Source organism: Elephas maximus, chromosome 3 (assembly GCF_024166365.1).
Source record: "Elephas maximus indicus isolate mEleMax1 chromosome 3, mEleMax1 primary haplotype, whole genome shotgun sequence".
Classification (NCBI taxonomy): Eukaryota; Metazoa; Chordata; class Mammalia; order Proboscidea; family Elephantidae; genus Elephas; species Elephas maximus.
The window spans coordinates 101,181,919-101,208,629 of NC_064821.1; the positions used below are offsets into that span (position 1 = coordinate 101,181,919).

At 41.2% G+C, this 26,711-nt stretch overlaps 1 protein-coding gene across 1 annotated transcript in view; it reads right to left on the bottom strand.

Annotated features, from left to right (window-relative positions):
* Positions 1 to 26,711, bottom strand: part of DAB1 (DAB adaptor protein 1) — a 474,069-nt gene that overhangs the window by 165,027 nt on the left and 282,331 nt on the right. The window contains exon 3 of the mRNA XM_049879376.1: positions 2,883 to 3,022. Within this exon, the coding sequence (XP_049735333.1) occupies positions 2,883 to 3,022 (140 nt within the window). The remainder of the gene's footprint in view (positions 1 to 2,882; positions 3,023 to 26,711) is intronic.

Sequence of the window (26,711 nt, forward strand, 5' to 3'; positions counted from 1 at the left end):
GGCCCAATGTTACTCCTGAAGGAGATGCTTCAGGGAGCAGAGATCGGTTTCTGCCTCTTATCTACTTAGACCTCGGTGCTTCCATGAAGACAGCTGGCAAATAAGGTGATCTAAGACGGATGCCTTGTGAACGTCTCTCTCTCTCAGGATGTTGGGGAAAGATATATCAGTTCCTTTTTTCTCCTCAGCAGACATGTGACTCTGGGTGAGAGCCAGGTCTTTGGAGATGAAGGATTAAGCAATAACATTTTCTTGGTGTCTTTTAATTAATATTTGTCAGGAGCAAACATCCATTTTCCTGGCCTCATATTCAGAATGAAGAGACTTCAGCAAGAATGAAGTTTCTGGTCTTTATCCCTATCCTTCACTATCATCTCCTCAAGGAGGCAGGCATGACTCTAACAGACTGGGGAGCTTGAGAGAAGTGACTGAGCACATTTGGCTTAGTCTCTTGTGGGCTTTCTCCGTGGAATCTGCTCACTGGCAAAGAGGTTGCTCACAGGTCAGATCTCTTGCACAGTTACAGGTCTTACTCTGGGCTTGGCAGGGGCTGGGGAAAAGAAGGGGGACTGTGGTCATCCAACTCTTCCAGTGACCGAGAAGGACAGGCTGTCTCCTTCAGGATATCTAAGTCAGGCCCTAATACTACTACCAGTTACTGTTGAGCCAGTTCTGACTCGTGGTGACCCCATGTGTTGTCAGAGGAAAACTGTGCTCCACACGGTTTTCAATGGCTCATTTTTCAGTGGTAGATCACCGGGCCTTTCTTTCAAGGTACGTCTGGGTGGACTTAAACCTTCAACCTTTTGATTAGCAGTTGAATGTGTTAACTGTTTGTACCACCCAGGGTCTCTAGCATTAATAAGTCATAGAAGTGGAGTTCTGATTCCTCCTGTCCCACCCCTTTGCCTAATTCTCAGTCAAATTTGAACTTGGGAGAGGATGAAGATGGCTCTTTATTGGACTGTTCTAAAATCTAAGAATATTGCTTAATTATGACAGAACAGATTCATACCGTCTTCCAAAATGACAATCTTTGAAATCATGGTTTTGATACCTTTTTCTAGTCCACATTATAATAGATAACAAAGCTTTTAAAACAAAGTTAGCTTATGTAACAGCTTAAAAAAAGAAAGTAATGGATACAGCCTAGAAAATTAATGATAAAATAAGGTTTTTTAAAAAAAAAATCATGACTTCTAGAGCCATACTATAGGAACACTTAGCATCTGATATATGTACTATACTATTGAGAAGTTTTATACAGTGTAAATGATAGTAATAGTTGTGATTTATTGAGCATCTATGAAAGAAACGGAAATATGGAGGGTGCTTTACCAATATTGTCTCATTTAATACTTTTAGGCACTTGGCCAGATTTGATTTGCATTGCTTTTTTTTCCTTCCTTCTTTTTATTCTTATGCTTAAAAAAATTAAATTGACTAAGTTCTATTCTCAGACATTATTTGAAGATGTAAAAAAATGCTCATAATTTTAAATGCAAAAAAGGATATAAAACTGTATCAACTGTAATTCTTATTTTATTACATATGTGTTTATAATTCATATGTAATGTATGCAAAAACACAGGTTGTAAGTTATACACAAAAACGTTCACACTGATTTTCTTTGTGTGGTGGAATTGTAGATGATTTCAATCATCTTCCTTCTACTTTTCTGTTTTTCAAAGTTTTCTGAAATGAACATATGTGAATTCCATAATCGGAAAATAATTATTGCATGTTTTAAGTGTATACGATATTTTGCAGACTTGTGGCTATGTTATTTGTTTTTCTAATATTTTATATCACTCTTCAAAAAAGAAAACACAGAATATATGGAGAAAAGAATTTGGAAAAGAACGGTGTTCTTTTTTTGTATTTTTAAAAGGCCATCTAATGAAATATTTTTACTATTTTGTATGGAAACCCTGATGGCGTAGTGGTTAAGTGCTATGGCTGCTAACCAAAAGGTCGGTAGTTTGAATCCACCAGGTGCTCCTTGGAAACTCTATGGGGCAGTTCTACTTTGTTCTATAGGGTCGCTATGAGTTGGAATTGACTCGATGGCAGTGGGTTTGGTTTTGGTTTGTATTTTGTACATTTTAAAAAATTCCAATAGATTTCTCAATGAAAAAGCCTCTTTAAAGCATTTTAAGCCAGAAACCTCATTGTAATATCCTCAAATCCCAATATATAACAACCAAAAAAAACTCGTTGCCGTCAAGTCCACTTCGACTCATACTGGCCCTATTAGACAGAGTGGAATTGCCCCATTGGGTTTCCAAAGTGTGGCTGGTGGATTCAAACTGCCGACCTTTTGATTAGCAGCCAAGCCCTTAAACCACTGCGCCACCAGGGCTCCATACATATAGTTACATATTACTTCTAAAATATTTTTCCTTTATTATAAAGTGTTTGGGGTGCATAAATAGAAATTACAAGAATAAATGAAATCAGCTTTTATCCTTGCATACTATCTTTTGCCACATTTACCATATGGCAAAATAAATAAAATTTTATTAAAAAGTAACAAAGTAAAAATTTTTCAGAATATTTGAGGGACTAAACAATTTTATAATTTTACATTCGATTTTTGTTGGGGTTGCACAATGAAATTAAAGTTGAATAAAACATGTTGCCCTCAAAAAATGGTAAAACAGAGCCTAGCAAATTACCTCCGCATAGTAGGTACTCAGTAAACATTTGCTGAAGGATTGAAATATTTTCCCAATGAATAAATGAGATGATTCAACAGTGAACGAAGTAATTTGCCAATAAATGACTAAAGTTATTTACCATAATGATGCTTAGGCATCGTTTCTTCTTCTCATCCATGTTAAACCCACTATATTAAAAAAAAAAAAACACAGGCACAGCACCTTGAGTTTCATCATGGAATCTTGACATAACTTGTCTCCCCGAGCTGCAGAAACCTCATCAATCCCAATCAGCTTGGCCTTGTACCGGACGCCTTCACCTTTAAACCTCTTTATCAAAGTGGCTTCACTGCGATCCTGACCTAAAGACAGAGAAAAGCAGAATTCAGGTCTGGTGGTGCTCAGGCTCCAAAGGCCGTAAGTATCCACAGTTCCAAGATTCACTCTTTGGTTTCACCTATGCTACAGGAAAACCAAATCATTGGACCCAGCAGGATAGACGGAGAAAAGATTGAAGTCGATTTCATTTTACTTGGATCCACAATCAACACCCATGGAACCAGGAGTCAAGAAATCAAAGGACACTTTTCATTGGGCAAATTGGCAACAAAAGACCTCTTTTAAAAAGCAAAGATGTCACCTCGAAGACTAAGGTGTGCCTGACTCAAGCCATGGTGTTTTCAACTGCCTCATATGCATGTGAAAACTGGACAATGAATAAGGAAGACTAAAGATGAATTGATGTCTTTGAATTGTAGTGTTGGGGAAAAATATTGAACATACCATGGACTGCCGGAAGAACAAATAAACTGTCTTGGAAGAAATACAGGCAGAGTGCTCCTTAGAAACAAGGATGGTGAGACTACATCTTACATATTTGGGACATGTTATCAGGAGGGATCAGTCTCTGGAGAAGGACATCATGCTTGGCAAAATAGAGGATCAGCAAAAAAAGGGAAGAGCTTCCACGAGATGGACTGACACAGTGGCTGCAACAATGGGCTTAAGCATAACGACGATTGTGAGGATGGCACAGGACCAGGCAGTATTTTGTTCTGTTGTACACAGGGCTGCTGTGAATTGCAACTGACCCAATAGCACCCAACAACAACAACAGGATAGAGTGGTAATACTCCTGGGATGCAAATTCTGACTCCATACATTTAAATCCTGAAGCAAATTACTTTACTTCTTTGAGCCTCAGTTTTCTCAGGAAAAAAAAAAGTTAAAAATAACAAACCCCAGTAGAGCATTAAGATAAATCAGATAACACATGTAAAGCACCTAATACAGTGTATGATATCCAGTATTCAACAAATAAAAATCACCCACTAAGAGTTCACACCTGAAATTCTTGTTAGACTACTATTAGCACTGGGTCTCTTTTGCAATTCCAGCATTAAATATGACTTTGGCCAGGGTCCAAGACCCTCCCTATACCCAGTTCCATGGGGTGTTTTACAGTGAGACTCTCGAGTAATTGCTTTGTATCAAGTAATGACCCGGGGACAATTATCAAAAAATGGTTTTACGATATCTCTTCTGCTAACTCATGTGTGTACAGAAATAGGCTTCCACACTTCTTGGTATGATGTCTCCATACCTTGCAAAGGGCTTTCTCCATAATTATTAACATAATATTTTGCTAAGACAAGTCAACCAGGAATTCAAACATAGCCACATAAAATCAGGACAGTAGTTACTGTGGACAGAGCACGTGCTTCGTGCGAGATGTTTTATGAACTTTATCTCCACTCTTCACAACAGCCCAACCATTTCCATTTTACAGATGATGAAGATGAAGGTCACAGAATTCAGGTGGCTTGTCCAAGTTCACATGCCAGCAAGTGGAAAAACACATAGGAATTCAAATCCAGCTCTAACCTCATCATACTTTGCCTAGCTACAGGTCAGAGCGTTACACATGCGGTTCTTGAAACCTAGAATGCCCTAGCCCTTTGAAGTTCATCTCCTGGAACATCATTAACCTTCAACTCTGGGTTACTCGTCCCCCATACCTTCCACTATCAGTCAGAAACCTAGAGCAAAGGACATGAGAGATAATTCAACCAATTTCCCTCTATCTGCTGGATGGGCATGATGTGCAAACTAAAGTCCCTTTCCGTGAAGTGGGATTCAGGATTATCTGAGGACAAACTTAAAATAGAAACAACAATAGCTGACATTGTATACGCTCTTCTGTTTCATGTCATTCATTTACACATTCAGCCCTTACTGAGCATCTTTTCTGTGCCAGAAACTGTTACTCTCACTGGCAACAGATGAATGAGACAAAGTCTATGCCCCTAGAAGCTCAAGCTCTGGCTGAGAACACAGAAAGTTTTCTGTGATAGCAAATAAAATGGTGCCACGCATGAGGCTTGGTGTCTAAGAAAGTATAAGCTTTAAAGACAGAACCTCATCTCAAATCATGGCTCCTCACTTGCATGTCAAATAGACTCTCTGAACCTGTTCCTTATCTGTTAAACGAGGATAAAATATGTACTTTACGGAGTTGCTAGGAATAGTAGCTTCAATGTGATAATAAGTGTAAAGAACATATTTTAATATCTGGCACAGGGCAGCTTATCTGTAAATGGCGGCCGTTGCAGTATCAGTGTTATTATCATCGCAGTAAAAGAAACATGTAGAAAATACAATGATGGGGGCAAAAGGAGGGATGTTCGTGCAGTCAGGCTTGGACCTATGGTCCCCAGCTCCCAGTTGGTGTTTTTTTCCACTCTACCCCTGCTGACTCCATTAAAGCCTTTGAATAATATTCTATATAACACAATAACACATGGATGATTAGTTACAAACTGTGATCGATGTAAAAATCAAACCTCAAAGTTATGTGAGAGCAGAGGTCAGAGACAAGAGCTGAGAACAAAGAGAAGACCACTTGCCATAAGAGACCTTATTTCAACATCTAGCTAAAGAACAGAGCCTGTGGTACCACAGGTCACCTCTTGCAGCCTTATTATGTAATATTTGGTAGTAGCAGCATCTAGCTTGATCTATGATTTCTTGCGAAGATTATCTTACTCTGTCAAATATCATCTCTGCATTTTCAACACATGACACCACTTCATTCACCATTCTTTTTGCTTATTTGGGACTCCCCCAAAACGTCAACTATAATAATGATACCAAATAGCATTTATCATCTCATATACAAAGCACTTTATATGCACTAACTCATTTAGCCCTAGAAACAATCCTAGAGGTGGGTACTATTATTCAGGTTTTATATCTGAGAGGCCAAGTACCTTGCCCATAGTCACATAGCTAGGAAATGAGTGGGACCTAAACCCAGAAATTTCTGATGCCAAAGCCCACCCTTATGGTTTGTTTGTGTTCCTTCTCTGTAAGCCCATTTTCTAAATCACTGTGGTTTGCTTCTCATCCACCAGATTTCCCTATAAATATAGCCCCATACTGACCTTGTACCAAACTCACTTGACTCAAATCTGTTAATACTGAATACACTGGCAGCATTAAAACTCTACTCGGCAATGAAGAGACAGATTGAAAAAGGAACAAATAGGTTTCAGTCATCATGTCATGTCCAGAAAGTGTCCATGAGTCAGACACAAAGACAATCTTAAGAAACATTTGTCAGGGAGGTAGAGCAAGATGGTCAAGTGAGTGGACACTTCCATTTACTCCTCCAGCAATTAACTCACTGAATAACGAATAAAAACAAGCATAGACTAAGATCTCAGAACTCCAGAAGGCAGCTGAGGTGTTGGAGAGTTGGGGTGATTCCAGAAATGGGGGAGAGGAGGAGCGGGGATGGCAGAGAAGCTGGGAAACCTACCCACTAACATTGTAAGCACTCGCTCATTGCAGCCAATTTGGGACGGGGCTGGGCAACACGCTAAACAGGGAACACAGAAAGGGAGCTATTCTGAGGAAAGTGTAGCCCAATTTTTTAAGGCAGTGCAGATTGGCCATGGGAATTCACAGGCTACACAACTGGGAGGGAGCAAAGGGAGGCAGTGATGCTGTGAGAGTGCACTGTTGAATTGCACTGACCCCAAGATGGACGGGCATTAGGACAGGGAGGAAATGCAAGGGCAGCAGGGTGAAGGGAATACTTCAGACAGACAGTGACATAGAGAGAAACAGCTAGCTCCCTGCCCACAGTGAGAAACTGCGGGAGAGTCTGTGAAGTGGCAAAAGGAAGAACCAGATCACTACACTGAAGAATTCTACCAAACATTCAGAGAAGAGCCCACACCAATCCTACCCAGTCTCTTCAAAAACATAGAGAAGGAAGGAACACTAAGGAACTCTTTCTTTGAGGCCATCATAACTCTGATACCTAATTCAGGCAGCCCTGGTGGTGCAGTGGTTAAGAGCTTGGTGCTAACCAAAGGGTCAGATGTTTGAATCCACCATCTGCTCCTTGGAAACCCTATGGGGCAGTTCTACTCTGTCCTATAGGGTCGTTATGAGTCAGAACTGCCTCTATGGCAATATGTTTAGTTTTGGTTTTAAATCAGGCATAAAAAAAAAAGAAGAAAATTACAGACAAAACATCTCGTACAAACACAGACGCAAACATTTTCAACAAAATTCTAGCCAACAGACTTCAGCAATATAAAAAAAATCATGCCCCATGATCAAGTGGGATTCATACCAATATTACAAGGGTCGTTCAACATTAGAAAATCAATCAATGTAATCCACCACAGGGAAAAAAAAAAAAAAAAGAACCATATGACCATATCAATTAATGCAGAAAAGGCATTCACTAAAATTCAGCACCTTTCCTAATAAAAACTCTCACCAGTATAGGAATAAGAGCCAACATTATGCTCAGTGGAGAAAGGCTAAGAGCTTTCCCTTTGAGAATGGGAATGAAACAAGAATGCCCATTATCACTTTTATTCAACACTGCACTGGAAGTCTTAGCCAGAACAATAAAACAAGAAAGAGAAGTAGAAGGTATTTCAGTTGGAAAGGAAGAAGAAAACTATCTCTATTTGCAGATGATGGGATCCTACATATAGATGATCCTAAAGATTCCACAAGACAACTGACAGAATAGAAGAATTTAGCAATGTTGTAGGGTACCAGATCAACACACAAAAATCAGCTGGGTTCCTCTACACTAACAAAGGACACTCTGAAAAATCAAGAAAACAATACCACTGAAATAGCACCCAAACTGATAAAAAATGAGGATTAGCCTAACCAGGGATATAAAACACTTATTTAAAATGAAAATTTCAAAACACTACTACAAGAGACTAAAAGAGATTAAAAATAGAAAGATATCCCATGTTCATGGATTCAAAGACTTAATATAGTGAAAATACCAATTTACCTAAAGTGATCTACAGATACAATGCAATCCTGATACAAATCTCAACAATGATCTTTACTGAAAGGAAAAATTCATGACCAACTTCATACCGAAAGGAAAGAAACCTCAAATAGCCAAAGCAATATTGAAGAAAAAAACCCAGGAGGCCTCATATTCCCTGATATAAAAATATACGACACAGCCACTGTAATCAAAACAGCCTAGTATTGATTCAACGATTGACACATAGACCAGTGGAACAGAATTGAGAACTCAGAATTAAACCCAGCCATCTATGGACAACTAATTTTTGACGTGAGGTCAAAGTCCATTCGATAGGGCAGAAACAGTCTCTTTAATAAAAGGTGCTGGCAAAACTGGATAACCATTTGCAGAAAAATGAAACAGGACCAATACCTCACACCATACACAAAAACTAACTCAAAATGGATCAAAGACTTAAACATTAAATTAAAACCATAAAATTCCTGGAAGAAAACATAGAAAACTATGGGATATAATCTTTTGTAAAAATAGGATAACAAACATAACAACAAATTCACTAATAAAAGAAGACAAAATAGATAAATGAACCTGATAAGAATTAAACATTTATGCTTATCAAAAAACTTTGTTAAAAGAGTAAACAGACAACCCAAAGACTGGGAAAAAAACTTTGGAAACAACTTATTCGATAAAGGTCTAATCTCTAAAATCTATAGAAAACTGTGACAATTCAACAGCAAAAAGACAAACGATTCAGAAAACAGGCAAAGGACATGAACAGAACCTTCGCCAAAGAGGACATCCAAGCAGCCAACAAACATATGAAAAGATGTTCATGACCATTAGCCATCAGAGAGACGGAAATCAAAACTAAAGTGAGATACCATCTTACCCCAGCTAAAATGTTACTGATTAAAAAAAAAAAAAAGTTGGTGAGAATGCTGGGAGACTGGAACTCTTATCCATTGCCTGTGGGACTGTGAAATGGAACAGTCACTATGGAAAAGTGTATGGTGCTTTCTCAAAAAACTAGAAATAGAACTACCTTATGATTCTGCAATCCCACTCCTAGGTATACCCGCAAAAAATCAGAATCAAACCCTCTGCTGCTGAGTTGATTCAGACCCATAGCAACCCTATAGGACAGAGCAGAACTGCCCTACAGGGTTTCCAAGCCTGTAAATCTTTATGGATCTTTCTCCCAAGGAGCAGCTGGTGGCTTCGAAACATCGACCTTGCAGTTGGCAGCTGAGTGCTTTAATCACTGCACCACCAGGGCTCCTAAAGACCTAAAAAATGACTTGAACAGACATACGGACACCTGTGTTCATTCCCAAGAGTAAATAAATGGAAACAACCGAAGTGTCCATCAATAGATGAATGGATAAGCAAATTGTGGTACACACATACCACGGAATGCTACACAAGCGTAAAGAACAATGATGAGTCCGTGAAACATATTATAACATGGACGTACCTGGAGGGGATAATGATAAGTAAAATAAGTCAAGCATACAAGGACAAATATTGTACAATCCCTGTTTTATAAGAAAACAAGAATAGATATATAGAGAGACCAATGTTTACTGGTGGTTATCAGGGAGAGAAGCAGGGAGGGGAAAGTATGCTTTAGACCGTAGAGACTTGTTATTTTTGGTGATGGAAAAGTGGCACCGAATGTGGATGTTTTGAGCACAGTGCAGCCAAATAAAAATGAGTGTCTGATCACATATGGATGCGTATAAGCAAATTGATACATGGGTAGGTACAGGTGTGTACATATGTGAGAACTAACAGAAGTATCTATAGTACATTTTATGTATAAATACAAACGTAGGTGCAAGCACTTATATTCACGAGAGATACAAAATACAAATGTTCCACAGACATAACCAAATACCTTTCAAGATCGGTTTTCTGAGTAAAGGCATAGGACTATAGTTTCATGGGGCAACTCAATTGGAATAACATAGCTCACAAAAATCATGATCTGCACCCTGGTAAAGTGAGGAGCATAATATAGGTCTAAAAAGCTTATAAGTGGCCGTCTAAGAAACAACTATGGGTCTCTAATCACCAGGAGCAAAACAGTAAGAAGGGTAACCAAAAGCTCAGAGAAGAAACAAGTCTACATGACCCACAACCTCAACTACCCTGAGACCAGAAGAACTAGATGGTGCCTGGTGACCACCACTGACCATTATGACTTGGATCAAAATAGTTGATTCTGGATAGAATGGGAGAAAAATGTGGAGCAGAACTCAAATTCTTAAAGAAAAAAAAGTCAGACAAACTGGAACAGTGGAGAACAGAGGACTCTTTGAGACTATCACCCTGAGACACTCTTTAAACCTAGAACGGATCCTATCCCCTGAGATCAGAGTAGCACACAAAATAAAGGATATTACCCATAAAATCAGTGCCCTATTTAAAAAACAAACAAACACCCGTATGAGATCAAAAAGGTCAACAATTACTCAAAAGCAAAGATGAGAAGATGAAGAGGCAGGGAAACTAGAGTACTGGAAAGTGAACAAACAGAACACAATTAAAAAGAATGTTGACATATTGTGATAAATAGAACCAATATCACTGAACAATTTGTCAAATGGGTACCTAACTTGCTGTGTAAGCTTTCACCAAAAACTCAGTAAAACATTATTAAAAAAAAGAAACATTTGTCAAGGCATAGAACTCTGATAGTGAGGGAGATTAATGAGAGGAGAAAGAGGCAGATCAGGTGAATAAGGGCAGAGATTAATATGAAAATATTAGACCATTTAGAAGAAGGCAGGGAACCCAATTTAGATTAGGACCCAGGGCCAAGCTAATTTGTATGGAGGGCACTTATGCAGTAGATAATCCAGTTTCTCATTAAATGCTTCACCATTAAAAGGGTAATTTTTCATGAGCACATCTTGAGCAAGGTCTCAGCTATATTAGTTAAGAAATAAATAACAGATATCACAGCCATAAGGCTGTAGCTCCATCAGAAGCCCATGCAGGTTGAAGGGGGTGTTAAGGAGAGGGTCAGTTTTTATTCAGCCTAGGTTTTCACAAATCCCCAGCCAATTTTGCTAAAAGCACCAATGCCCCCATGACTCAGGATGGACAAGGGAAGCAGCAGGCATTTAAGGAAAACCATCAACATTGTTACTATTACGGAATACTTGTTTTACAGGCAATTTTTTAATTCAATCTTCACACCTGCTCTTTGAGTTAGACTCCGTAATTAGTCCTATTTTACAGCAGATGACACTAAGTCCCAAAGCCAACAGCAGAGCCTGAAGTTTGTAATAACAACCTTATTGTGACGCAAATCACATGCCAGAAAATTCACACATTTAAAATATACAGTTCAGTGGTTTTAGTATATTCACAGAGTTGTGCAACCATCACCAATATCTAAATTCAGAACATTTTCAAGACCCTCACCAAAAACCTACCCCCTCAGCAGTCACTTCCCATTTCCCCATTCCCTCAGTATCTAGCAACACCAATTTGCTTTCTGTCCTATGGACTTGCCTATTTTGGACATTTCATAGAAATGGAATCGTACTCTCTGTGATCCTTTGTGACTGGCTTCTTTCACTTAGCATCAAGTTTTCAAGATTCATCCACGTTATGGCAAGGACCAATTTATTTCTTTTTATTGCCAAATAATGTTACGTAATATAGATATGCCACATCAGTTGATAGACATTTGGGTTGTTTCCATTTTCTGGCTATTATGACTAATGCTGCTGTGAACACTTGTGTACCACTTTCCACATGTACATATGTTTTCAATTGTCTCATGTATATGCCTAATGGAATTACTGGGTCACACGGTAACTGTGGAAACGCTGGTGGAGTAGTGGTTAAGAGCTACAGCTGCTAACCAAGAGGTCGGCAGTTTGAATCCACCAGATGCTCCTTGGAAACTCTATGGGGCAGTTCTACCCTGTCCTATAGGGTCGCTATGAGTTGGAATCAACTCGACAGCAATGGATTTGGATTTTTTTTTTTTTTTGATGGTAACTGTAATTTTGGCTTTTTGAGGAATTGTCCATTTTTTTCCAAAGTGGCTGCACCAATTTATAATCTTCCCAGCAATGTATGAGGGTTCAAATGTCTCCAAAAGATATTCTCACCAACATTCATTATATCTGTCTTTTTTATTCTAGCCATCCTTGTAGGTGTGAAGGAGCCCTGGTGGCACAATGGTTAAGAGCTCAGCTGCTAGCTGTAAGTTTGGGGTTTGAATCTACCAGCTGCTCCACGGCAGAAAGATGTGACAGTCTCTTCCATAAGGATTACAGGCTTGGTTACCCTATACAGTTGCTATGAGTAGGAATTGATTCAATGACAATTTTTTTTTTTTTTTTGGTTGGTAGAAAGTGATATTTCATCTTGGTTTTTATTTGCATTTCTGTAACTACTAATGATGCTGAGCACCTTTTCATGTGCTTATTGGCCATTTGCGTATCTTCTTAAGAGAAGTATCTATTCAAGTCCCAGAGTTTGAATTTGAACTCAGGTCTTACCCAAAATTCACACTTTTGTCACTTTATACCTTTATCACAGCTATTTGAGTAGACGTCTTCTGGAGCCTCTTATAAATGGGCAGATGTTTTATTCACTAAGACAAGTACCTGACAAGTACCAACACCATGCCAGATCTTCTCATACATTCTCTCATTTAACCTAGTTACTCTGAGAGATAGGCATTGTCATTATTCTATGGATGAAGAAACTGGAGCCAGGGAGGTAAGTAAAGTTACTTCAAGTTCAGCTGGGATTAGAACCTCATCCTGTCCTACCACAAGGCCCAAGTTCTTCCACTGAGTGGCAGTAGGGCTTACTGGTTCAGAGCACGGGCTCTGAAGTCAGAGGACCCGGATTCAAGTCCTAGCTCTCCCGTCCAATTCCCCAGTTTTTTATGACCTTGGGTAAGTTTCTTTCCATATCTGCCTCATAGTTTCCTCATTTGTTAAATGGCGATAACAGCAGTCCCTACACACAGGGTCACTCTAAAGGTTAAGGAAGTAATACATAGCACAGAGAATAGTGACTGATATACAGGAAGAGTTCAGCCAACGTTGGCCATTGTTATTTGGGTGATCACACTTCCAGTCTGTCTGGGACTGTCCCAGCTTACACCCATTGTTCTGACACTGTTATAACTAGTGCCTCTCATTACTCTCCAAAGTATCCCAGTTTTGATGATAAATTGCGCGGTCACCCTAATTATTACAATTACCATCATTTCTATACCACGCTGCTCTACAGCATTCTCTGTGTCAGACACTGAGCTAGCTTCTGGTGGTAACTACCAGTTGCCATTAAGTCAATTCCAACTGAAACCTATATGTTCAGAGTAGAACTGCATTAAAGAGGTTTTTCAATGGCTGTGATCTTTCAGAAGTAGATCAGCAGGCCTTTCTGCCAAGGCACCTCCGGGTGAATTCAAACTGCCAACCTATCAGTAGCTGAGCATTTAGCCATTTGTGCCACCTAGGGACTTCTGGAGGTAGCTAGGTGGGTAAAAATTGTCTCCTCTCCTGTCTAGAGGAGCCCACATTTCAGAAGGGGAGACACACAGGTGAACAAATGGCTTGACAAAATACGTCAGTGCTGTGATAGTCACAAAGAACTAAGACCCAGACCCGTTGCCGTTGAGTCGATTCAGAATCCTAGTAACCCTATAGGACAGAGTAGGACTGTTCCAAAGGGTTTTCTAAGCTGTAATCTTTATGGAAACAGATTGCCACATCTTTCTCCCACAGAGCAGCTGGTGGGTTTGAACTGCCAAGCTTTCGGGCAGCAACCAAGTGCTTAGCCACTGTGCCACCAGGGCTCCTTACAGAAGTAAGAAGAGGAGAGACCGTGACATTTGAGGAGAGAGGTGACATTTGAGAAAGTGCTTGGAAGAAAGCAGAGGTTCACCAGGTAGAGAATTAAAGGAGAAGCTTTTCCAGAAGAACAAAAAATATATGATATTTGGAGAACAGTGAACAGTTGGATGACATGAATGTTCCTCAACACGAGCTACCTTTTAGAATCAACTTGGGAGCTTTTAAAAATAACCCCCTCCTTGCCAAACATTTTGATTCCATTAGCCTGGAGTGTACCTGAGCCAATTGATATGCTTGCAAAGCACTGTGCTGGGGTGATGCTGGCGAAGTCTGGAGGGGCCTCATCATGAAGGGCCCTGTATGCCAGGCTAAAGCTTTGGGGCTTTGTTGTTTAGGCTATGTTGTTGTTCTGTTGTTGTTGTTGTTAGGTACCGTTTAGTCAGTTCTGACTTATAGCGGCCCTATGTATAACCGAATGAAATATTGCCCTGTCCTCCACCATCCTCACAAACATTGTTATGCTTGAGCCCATTGTTGCAGCCACTGTGTCAATCCATCTCGATGAGGGTCTTCCTCTTTTATGCTGACCCTCTACTTTACCAAGCGTGATGTCCTTCTCCAGGGACTGATCTCTACTGATAACATGTCCAAAGGGATATGCAATGTATTCTCGTCATTCTTGCCTTTAACAGGCATTCTGATTGTACTTCTTCCAAGACAGATTAATGGCAACAATGTGGCAACATCTGGGGAACTATAAGGCTCTCACTGATGGATTGACTAATTCACTCATTCATTCACTTATTCAATATTTACTGAATGCATATTAACAAAAATGTTGGCAATTTGAATCTACCCAGAGGCACCTCAGAAAAAAGGCCTGGCAAGCTACTTCCAAAAGATCACAGCCTTGAAAATCCCATGGGACACAACTCTACTCTGAAGCATGTAGGGTCTCCACTTGTCAGAAATGACACACTGGCAACTGATGCCATGTGCTTTTAAGTATAGTGATGCAACAGCAAAGAAAACCTAAATATCCCTGCACTCATTCTAGTGGGCAAGGCAATGGACTACAGCAGTCAGTTTTGTAATTTTAGTATAATAAGAATTATACATAAAAACAAAACAAAAGATTCTTTCTTTCTGCCATTCTGAACCAGTGGGAGGGACCCAGTAGACTGAGTTGAGTCAGATGTAAGTAATCCTAAAAATCACCAGAGAACATCTGTTCCACAGGGGTTAAACAGCAACTTGCTTATGTAGAAAATGTCCCATATGGTGATCATTCTCAAACTGGGATCCTCAGGATAAGAATCTCAGAACAAAATTTTTGTTTGGAGTTTTAAAGTTGATGTTTTAAACATTTTACCAGTTATGCAGGAAAAAAAAAATCTGTTTGTGAATAATTTGCACTGAAGATATTTTTATGGAGTTCAAATTTGTTTTCTTTAAAGTCTGAGAATTTCACTTTGAATGTTCAAAAGGGTTCTCCTTAAGTTCAAAAAATACTGTTCAGCAGCACCTGTGGCTGGCTAGGTATGTGCCCCTGGTGTGCATGAATGGGGGAGAGGGCACTACTTCTTTAGTGCTTTCCTGCTTAGATCAGAGGAAAAGGACCTATACTAACGGCTTGAAGATTTCTGCCCTGATATACGGCTGCTAACCAAAAGGTCAGTAGTTTGAATCCACCAGGCGCTCCTTGGAAACCTTATGGGGCAGTTCTACTCTGTCCTAGAGGGTTGCTATGAGTCGGAATCAACTCCACGGCATTAGGGTTTGGTTTATACCTGTTTCACCCAGTTCTATAAAGAAACGGTAATCAACAACAACTAATAGGGGACGCTTTGTCAGCGATCTTAATCCAAAACTCTGCACATCACCTGAGAATAGAATTTTCAACATACCACTGTGTTGAATTCCAAAGGAGAAAGATATAGGGTTTATGCAGGATCACACAGTTGCCTGGAAACCAAGCACCTTGGAAGAAAAGCAGTAACTGGTATGGAAGTAAGGAGGCCTGGGTTCACATTAGTTTCTGCTACTACACCTTCAGCTATATGGCTATATGTAAAGCATTCACCCTCCTTGGGGCTCACTGTCCCCACATCCAGGATGAGAGTGTTCATAGAGAGAAGATGGCCTTCAAAGTGTCTCTGGGTCTATGATGACATTTACGTCCAGTACTGAGAGAATGCTTACTATCTATGAGCCAGAACTGTGTGATGTCCTTTGTATATCTCAGTTTATGGGTATGGTGATCCCTGGAAGTTGTCCTCATTTTTTAGATCTGGATACAGAGTTTCAGAGAGATTACTTTGCCTCAGGTAAGGGGTAGAGCCAGGATTCAAACACAGCTCTGCCCAAGTCTACAGAACCAGGTTCTCTAGACTTCTGGTTTTCTTTTCTTTTTTTTTTTTTTAAATAACATACCTCCATCAGATAAACATTTTTAGCATATAACTCTAAGCTAGGTATTAACCTATTTCTGTATAAATCATATACTTGGACTACTGACAATCCATATACTGATATTAGTAAAGCTTGCTACGTTTGTTGTTCGTTAGTTGCTGTTGAGTCGGTTCCCACTCACGGAGACCTTAGGTGTAATAGAACAAAACGTTGCCTGGTTCTGCACCATCTTCACAATGGTTGATACGCTTACGTCCATTGTAGCAGCTACTGTGCGTGCCAACGTAGCACTCTCACGTTCTAGCACTATATCAGACAATATTGTATTGTCATACAAAAGGGTTTTACCGGCTGATTTTTCGGAGTGGATCACCAGGACTTCCTCCCTAGTCTGTCTTAGTCTGGAAGTTTTGCTGAAACCTGTCCATCGTGGGTGGTCCTACTGGTATTTGAAATACCAGTGGCCTAGCTTCCAGTAAAAATCAATTCTGACTCATTGCAACCCTATAAGACAGAACAGAGCTGCCCCATAGGGTTTCTAAGGCTATAATCCTTATGGAAGCAGACTGCCACATCTTTCTCCTGTGGAGCAGCTGGTAGATTTGAACCATTGACCTTTTGTTTAGCAGCCTAGCACTTATCCACTGCACCACTAAGTCTCCTTCTCCAGCATGATTGTAACATGCAAAGCAACACAGCACTACAAACTGGCAGACAACAGGTGGTGGTGATGATGCTTACTTGTTCTTAAAACTTTTTAGCTTTAGATCAAACACAAACAGACGCCTGATGCTTTTCGTCATCCCCAGCAGATTAGCATGCGTGCCCTGGAGTGCTTTCATCTCACTGTTATCCTTTTCAGTTTCTCTAAACCAAAAAACCAAACCCAGTGCCGTCGAGTTGATTCCAGCTCAGTTTCTCTGACTAAGAAATAAGAACCTGAAACATCCTCTGGAAGTCACGGCAAACCTAAAATCTTAATAAGACATTTGGGTTTCCAAGAATCATCCATTTTGAATTTCACAATGGATCACTGGGAATCCCAAAGGCTGCTGCCTTTAATACATAGTGGGGATGGGGTAGAGGTGCACATACATCACTCAAAAATGTCTGGAGACTTGCAGGAGTCATGGCTGATAGACTTCTACAATAACCCTCTAATCCATCCTCTACACTGTCTCAAAGGCTTCCACCTCAGTACCACACAACTCAATTGAAAATTCTATCACCTTCTGCCTGGCCTGCCATGAGCTATCTTCCTTTTACCTCTCATTGCTGCTCCCTCATCACCCCTTCAACTCTGGCCCTGTGGGTCAGGTCTTTCCATGACCCTGGGTTCTTTTTTTATTCATTTCTCTTTTACTATTTTTCTTTTTTATTGTACTTTAGAAGAAGGTTTACAGAACAAACTAACTTCTCATTAAACAGTTAGTACACATATTGTTTTTTGACATTGGTTACCAACCCCACGACATGTTAACACTTTCCCTTCTAGACCTTGGTTTCCCAATCACCAGCTTTCCTGTTCCTTCCTGCCTTCTAGTCCTAGCACCTGGGCTGGCGTGCCCCTTTACTCTCATTTTGTTTTATGGGCCTGTCTAATCTTTGGCTGAAGAGTGAACCTCAGGAGTGACTTCGTTATGGAGCAAAAAGGTGCCCAGGGGCCATACTCACAGGGTTTCTCCAGTGTCTGGCAGGCCAGTAAGTCTGGTCTTTTTCTGTGAGTTAGTGTTTTGTTCTACATTTCTCTCTAGCTCTGTCTGAGACTCTCTATTTTGATACCTGTCAGAGCACTCAGATGTGGTAGCCAGGCACCATCTAGTTGTGCTGGACTCAGTCTGGTTGAGGCTGTGGTAGCTGTGGTCCATTAGTCCTCTGGACTAATCTTTCCTTTGTGTCTTTGGTTTTCTTCATTTTCCCTTGCTCCAGATGGGGTGAGACCAGTGGAGTATCTTAGATGGCTGCTCACAAGCTTTTAAGACCCCAGACACTACTCATCAAAGTAGAATGTAGAATATTTTCTTTATAAACTGCATGTTACGCCAATTGAACTACATGTTCCCCAAGACCATGGTCTCCACAGCCCTCTGCCCAGTGATTCAGTCCCTTAGGGAGTCCATGTCCCTGGGTCCTTTGCCCTTGATATTATCCTCTCTTCTCTGACTTGCCATGTCTCCGTGACAAATATTTCAACACTCAGATCAAGTATACCCTCTGCTATGAGGTTCTATCCCAAACACTCCTTCCCTCCCTATCCCCCACTCCCAAACAACTAAAAGTAACCTCCTTGACATAGCTTAGGAGGCCTCCCAAAATCTGGTCCAGTCTCATTGTGGATCACTCTCCCCCTTGATTCTCATATTTTCCCCATAGTACCCCTTCACCCAGATGCTTCAACACACATGCTCTGTGCTATGCCATCTCTGCAACTTTACATCTGCTCTTCTTTGTGCCTAGAAGGTATTTCCATCTATGTCTTCCCAGGGCCCTCTATCCCCTCATCCCACATCCCTTAACTGGCAATGTTCTTTCACACTTGAGATCTCACACAACACAAAGCCTCCTGGAGCTTTTTTCTGATCCCAGAGATTTGACAGGTCCTTCTGAGATGCTCCCATAGTACTCTTCTGATAATCCTCCTGCATGATGCTCTGTAAGTATTAATCTCATTTGTAATAATCTGCTTAATATTTGGCCTTCTCATTAGTCTGTAAGCTCCATTAAGGTGGAAGGAGACTGTTGAGTTTGACCACTGTCTCCTCCGCTCCTAGCATTTTCTTAACACAGAAGAAATATTTTTTCCTTTACTCCCTCACAGCATATGTCACCGGATCCACAGCACTTCACTGACTTTGTTTGTTTTCATGTCTTTCTCTAGACTTGAGCTCCTCCAGGGTGGGTGCTGGGATTATTTCATCTACGTCCTCTGAACCTAGCATGGTGTCTGGCATAGATCAGACCCACAGTGCCCATATCTGCTGAATCACTTAATAACTGAGTTAATTAATTTATTCATCCAAAAGAGGCCCGTGACCTCCAAGAGTCAGGAACCCATATGGGGAAGCATGAGGGGCCACTAAAACCCACTTCACTACAGACCTTGTTTCATCCTTTTGTTGCATATGATTCACATAGTCTTCAAGGAATAAAATTCCTAATACATAGTATAAAATAAATGTCACACCCACAGTCCTTTTAATGTTGGCTTTGCTTTATGCCATTAGGGAAGAATGTTTCTCAACCTCATCACAACCTGCTCACCTCATAACCTGGTAAATGACTCTCCTCTGAATTTAAATCGAGACAATCTCAAGGGCATCAAGTGAATTCCCCATTCTGAATGGGCCTCAAAGACCTGTCAGGAAGCACACCAAGTCCCTGTCCTGGGTCAGAAGGCACTGCCAATGATGAGGTCCCCACGCTGTGAGTCACCCTGCAGAAGCTTGTACAAAAACAAGCACCTCTGTGAGGATCTGAAGGCAGAAGGCAATTAGCATTTTTATGACACTGAAGCAGAGAGCCCACAGAATCCACTGGTGTCCTAAATGGCCTCCCACTCCAGGCTGTTCACTAAAGACTGTTAACAGCCAAATAAAAGATATTTCACACCCAAGACTGTCCTCTCTTTATCTCCCACACTCGGCACAGATTAGGATGAGTAGAGCCACAGAAATCCACAGAAGGGGCAGATTAAGTACTTTTTCCTAATGTGGTCAGTCTGGCTGGGATTCTTTTACCTTTTGACAGTTAACAGTATTTCCTTGTCATGTAGAGGTCAAATTCAATGTATTTTTTATATTGAGCTAAGTATGCACTTCTGTGTTTTAGATACTCAGACATCCAAGGAGGGCGAGGATGATGAAGGATGAGGAGAAAGCTGGATGATGCCTGAAAGCGAGCATGTCCATCCTGTCTTCAGACACTGTCTTATTTAAGCTACAACAACCTTGGAGGCACTGGCTGTACCACATTCAGGGAATGAGGGAACTGAGGTGCACAGAAGTGACAACGCTGGTGTAGGGCCGCACTGCTCCTGAGGGACACAGCTACCCAATCCTTTGGAGGCAGGAGGAGTTGCATTTAAATTGTGCTCTGTGACTTCTCATGTGGGAGGGATATTGGGAAAGTTATTTAACTTTTCTGAGTGTTAGGCTCTCCCCATCTGTAAAAACACTGTGATTGCTTGCACTCCTATCTGAAAGGATTAGGTGAGATAATCCATATCATTTATGTATATACGTGACATCTCCTAATCCCAACTGCTGTCAAGTCGAGGCCGACTTATGACAATCACACGTACATATAATAAATGTTATGCTCTTAGCACGCTGCCTGGCATGTGACAGTCATTCGGTACATATTAAGCCCCTTCCTCCTCTCTGAATGATAAATCTCATGTTAAGTGCTAGCAGCCCAAAGCTGACCATAGCCAAGTTACACTGCATTAGAAGTAATGGCCTAAGCTGTTTGGGGTTTTCTTTTTTTTTTGGTTACATGGGAATAAGGGTGTAATTAGGAACAGGATGTTCATTCCTGAAGGCAATGGGGAGATCACCTTATGAATTATTAACGTGGTCCCCAAACTGCGACATTCTCCCTCCTTCTGCCTATCTATCTGAATCACCAGGCCATCCATCTTGATGATAACAAAATTTCAAAGAGGGATTTTTTTCCTCCAGTCTATCCAACATCATTCTGTCCTTGGCTGAAAAAGCCCTCTTGTCTACTTAGAATGTCTAATTTAAGAACAGATTGTGGGGGGGTTTCAGGGCCCAGGTGTAGAGATAACTGATTTTACTTAAAATTCTATCTTGCAATTATCCAGGTGTTGATTTGCAATGGACAAATAATTATGTATGCTGGTTGCATAGGAGAGAAGGCTGATCTTGTGTAATTAACTAGCGGATAGAGAGCGGAATAAGGGGGAAACACACTTAGGGGGCTATTAAAATGTGTTTTTATGAACGTGATTGTTGTCATTATTGCTAAAAGGTAAACTAACTAAAGAGCTAAAATAATATTCACCCTGTGATTCATGCACATATTTTCTTAGATACTGCTTTTCCCTGGTACTTCTGGAAAAGGGCTCTGGATAAAAGGCATCTGGAGTTCATCTGACACCTTTCTGTCTAAAGCAAAGCACTCAGATTGCAGGCCTGACTTCCAGAGATTCTAGGTTGAGGGCCGAAGAATCTGAAATTTTCAAGCTTAGCCTATGATTCTCAGGCACACCCAGATTAGGAACCACTGACGCACAAGGCAGGGTTCCTTAGTGACCCCACCTAAATGACGTAATTCTTAGGCAACAAAAATGGGTCCTTCTTTCATTTCCCGGACAAAGGTCTACTAGTATGTATTCTTGATTTTTTTTTTCTCCTGCTGGGCATTTTTTAAGTTTTAATTTAAAAAATCTTTTATAAGAACTGTAGGACATCATTCATAAACTTTAATAACAAAATAAAACAATAATCAACTATATCCTATCACTCCAACAAATCCTTAGACCAACAATTCTCTACTTGTGTCCTTTTAAGGACCGTTTCACGGTCCTCTGAAGGAAAACTGCAGAGGTTATCCTGCCAATAATGCGTGTGTTGTATGTTTTTCTTGCCAACTGTGCAACCCCCTCGCGTGTTATCTTCCTAGGTATGCTATATGTGTTACATACGTGGGCACGTTATTTACAAGGCACATATTTGTGAAAAATATGGTATTGTTGCAATGACCAAAAAATGCCCTGCCATTTTTTTTCTTAATTGTACACACGCAAACACACATTTTTCAAAATTACCTTCATACTTTAAATTTGTTGTTGTTAGGTGTTGTTGAGTCACTTCCGACTCATAGCGACCCTATGTACAAACAGAACAAAACACTGCCCGCCACCATCCTCACAATCCTTGCTATGTTTGAGCCCATTGTTACTGCAACTGTGTCATTTCACCGCTTTGAGGGCCTTTCTCTTTTTTTTGCTGACCCTCTGCCTTACCAAGCCTGATGTCCTTCTCCAGGGACTGGTCCCTCCTGATACCATGTCCAAAGTATGTGAGATGAACCCTTGCCACCCTCACTTCTAAGGAGCATTCTGGCTGTACTTCTTCCAAGACAGATCTGTTCATTCTTCTGGCAGTCCATGGTATATTCAATATTCTTCGCTGACACTGTAGCTTGCATTTTCCATTTGGCAGCAGATTATATATTTTCTCCCATATCGATATTTTTTGCAACATGATTCTTAGTGGCTGCATAATACCCCATCATATAGATGCACCATAATTTATCTAACCAATCCCCTATCATTGGACAGTTAAGATGTTTCCAATTAAAACAGTGCGAAGAAACACAATATAGAGAATTACTCCTAAAGACAGTAAAAAGATGTATTTTCCCTGTGAGAACGGCTACGTGGAGTCTTTCTACACTTATCACAGTTGATGGTTCATTATTTTCCCCTCAGCTCTTCCCACTCCAGAAAAGTGTGGCTCAAAATAGACAAATGTGTGAAAAAAAAAAATGCAAAATGTACCTCTCCCAATGTCTTTGTTTAGGAGAAGCACATAAGGGCAAAGGAAGGAGATGTGTATGATTTGGATTACAAAAGGATTTCTGGACGTGTTGTCCACGGAAAGACTTACAGACAGACAGCAAAAAAGAAAGAAGCACGAGAACGGGATTTATTCTGTAATACGGGGTCAGGGAAGACCATCCGAACCCCCAGTTTGGAGTTCTCACCCAATGTGTGTGAAAACTCACATTTGAAAGCCTGCTCCTAAACCCAGACAGAGGTTAATTAAACCACAAATGAACAAGTGTTTCTATTTTCACGTGCAGCCTGCAATTGGCCAGGAACTTTCCTCTGCAGCAGCTCCAACTTCCATGGGGTCATCTCCATTAGAAAAAAACAAGGGGATTTAATTCGGTGTCTCTGATGCCAAGTTGTTGGCAGAGGGTTTTTTTTTTTTTAAGGACTATTTTGGTCCTCGTATATTCTGGTGTGAACAAGACGCACACTTTATCTTCCATCTGCCTTCTAAACAAGAGGGCTGCGTATACTATCGACTGATTAAATTATTTCTTTAGAGTACAAAGAAGTATTTGTGATGAAGACAACAGAGAGGGCAAATCAATTATTTACTGAGGAGGCTGCAATATAAATTACATTTGATTAAATTCAGAGATAAATCTCAGTGATCGAGGGCTTAAGTGGAATGTGCTGGAACAGACAGTGACTAAGTGCCCCCCGACAGTTGCTAGTAATGAATGCAAGGGTATGGGCCAGCCCTGATTTCCCTGGGTTTCTAACATGGCCAGCTGAATATCCAAGCCACTCCACAGACACGTGTCAAATGTCCACTATGTGCCAAGCACTGCTCCAGGTTTCAGGGTGCACAGTCTCCTGGAGTTTTATGTCTAAAGGGGGAAGGAAGACAATAAGCAAGTAAATAAATAATGAACAAGATCATTCCAGATAGTGGTAAGTGTTATGAAGATGATAAAACAGTTCGATGCAATAAAAAGAGACTAGGACAGGGAGGGGAACAATTAATTTGGACAGGCTGGTTGATGATGCCACTTCTGTAGAGATGATGTTTAAAATGAGATATGAACAACAAGAAAAGGGTAGTCAGTCTAGGAGGGAATGAGTTAGGCCTGCTGACAAAACAGGAAGAAGCTAGCGTGGTTGAAGCAGAGTACTAATTGAGGATACAAAAACGGGCGGGGCGGAGCTGTCTCACCTTCTCTAACTTCACAAGGAGGAGAGAACATCACCATCAGCAGCAGCCCAAGGCTGGTTCTTATGAGATGGAGATCAGACACGCCTACTCTCTCCAACCTTTTTACCAATTCTGACACCAGTCATCCCTCCCACAACACTCTCTATCTTCACTGCTGGGTTTGAAATTTGTTGCAATGGCCACACAGAACTTACAGTAATACTCACGCTTATGGAGCTTATTAGAGAAGTAACACACTACAGCTCAGGATACACTTCTTCAATCAGGACCGCCTCTTCTCAGCTGTGCTCGCAGGTAGGCCTCTCCCTGGCCTTGGGCACCTCTGCCTAATCTCTGCCCTACTCAGGCAAGTGTTACAAAGCTCATTAGCTCCACCAATCAGCACCCAGAGGCACCCCACTCTACCAGCAAGCTTCAGCCGGAAGGTACCCAGCTCTTTCATTCCATGGGTCAGCGAGCCTAGCTCCACTGAGTGCCTGGAGGCACCCCACTCTGCCAGCAAGCCTCCTGCCTGAAGGCACTAGCTTTCTTGCTCTGCATGCTGGGAAGCCCACTGCACCACCTCCTGCCTATCTCCTGGTTCTGCTGCCGCCATTTCTCTGCCGCTGCATGTCACCATCTCTTGCCATCTCTGGTGTTACAACTCTCTGTTTCATGGGGTCTAAGAGGTTCTCGGCACAGGGATCCCAGGTCCAAAGGACGCACTCTACTCCTAGCTTTTCTTTCTTGTTAGTGGTGAGATTCCCCTTACTACCTCATAAAAGATGGCTCATTTTAAGCCTAACACGATGACAAAACTGATCAATCTCCTGTTAGGGTTCCAAACACCTTATTTGTATTGTCCCACACCCACAAGGGTATCAGGTACTTTATTTGCATTATTAGCAAGCTGTCCAATTCCCTCGGTGGGCCACAAGCACCTTATTTGTATAGTCCCATCCAATCATCTGGTGGGAGTTACAAGACCATGGCCATGGCGAGAAAGGTCATATAAAAGCAGTCCATCGCACTGCAGATGTGAAGAGAGCTGGGAAATGGAGGTGAAGAGTCAAGCAGAGCTCCTCAGATGCTGCCTTATAAGACAGCATAAAAACAAAAAAAACCCATCGCCATCGAGTCAATTCCTACTCATAGTGACCCTATAGGACAGAGTAAAACTTCCCCATAGGGTTTTCAAGGAGCAGCTGGTGGATTCAAACTGCCAACCTTTTGGTTAGCAGCTATAGCTCGCTGTTGCTGTTAACCACTGTGCCACCAGAGCTCCAAGATAGGGTAAGGAGTGTGAATTTGGGTCTAAGTGCAACAGAAAGCTACTGGAGGGCTTTATGCAGGTGTACGACTCACATTTTGTAAATGTCTCTGACTGCTTCTTGGTGAAAAGGAACAAAATAGAAGCAGAAGCTACTGCAGTAATAAACACGAGAGAAGAGACTGGGATGATGGCTGTTGTTGTCTGCTTTTTTTTTTTTTTTTAAATAATTTCTATTGTGCTTGAAGTGAAAGTTTACAAATCAAGTCAGTCTGTCACATACAAGCTTATATACACCTTACTCCATACTCCCACTTACTCTCCCCGAGTCAGCCCGCTCCCTCCTTCCAGTCTCTCCTTTCATGACGGTATTGCCAGTTTCTAACCCTCTCTACCCTCCTATCTCCCCTCCAGTGTTGTCTGCTTTTGAGAGGGTTTCGACTCATAGCAACCTACAGGACAGAGTAGAACTGCCCCATAGGGTTTCCTAGTCAGGTCTTTTCTCCTAGGGAGCAGCTGGTGGGTTTGAACCACCGACCTTTCAGTTAGCAGCCAAGAACTTAACCATTGCACCACCAGAGCTCCTTCATAATGGCTGCATGTGTAGAGAAATTTTGGAGTTAATAGCTGATAGGGCTGATTCGTAGATTGCCTGTGGAAGAGACAGGAAAAGGGAAGAAGCAAGTATGACTCCTAGGTTTTGGCTTAGGCAACTCAATTGTAAGGCAGTGTTACTTCTTGATACAAAGTCATCCCAATCAATGATGGAAACAAAGCCAGTGGAAGCTGGCAGCTTAATGTCTCATGCATGGCCTTTCAAATCCCAACTGTGTGGAAAGTGTATGGGATTCAGGATCTGAGGGATACAACTTCCAAACTCGTGCTCTGTCACATGGTTCAAGTCCTGATTATGTCACTGATTAGAAATATGACCTTTGGCAGTCACATTCACTCTGGGATCCTTGTTTGCTCATCGTCGAACAGATAAGACTTACCTTAAGGTTTGTGAATTAAATAAGGATGTGGGAGAGTGGCTGGCCTTGTCTGGCATCTAGGTGCTCCACAAACATGCGTACCTTTCCCTCCAGTTTAAATTTAGGACCAGAGTTCCGACTGAACTATGTCAGTGCTGAAAAACCATGGGTTCTTCTTAGCATGGATATCACCTTATAAAAGCATCACATCTCTTTTTTCCACCGCTTTATTGCTTATATCTCGCTTTGTGAGAGCAGGGACCTTGCCTCATTCATCAGGGAGTAGACACATTTCAGTATTATCCATCCAGATCGCAATGACTGAACTTCCAGCTGACCACCCTCTCCCAGCCACAACAGTAGAGACACAGTGGCTATATTTATAAAATGTGACTCCACTCTGTGAGCTGTCTTGATTGAACTAGATGCTGATAGCTGATCCAAGCTGGGTTGATTAGAGCCCCATCCTTGAGAATTTAGAACTGAAGCAGAGAGAGAGAGGGGATTCCATCATAATATGTGA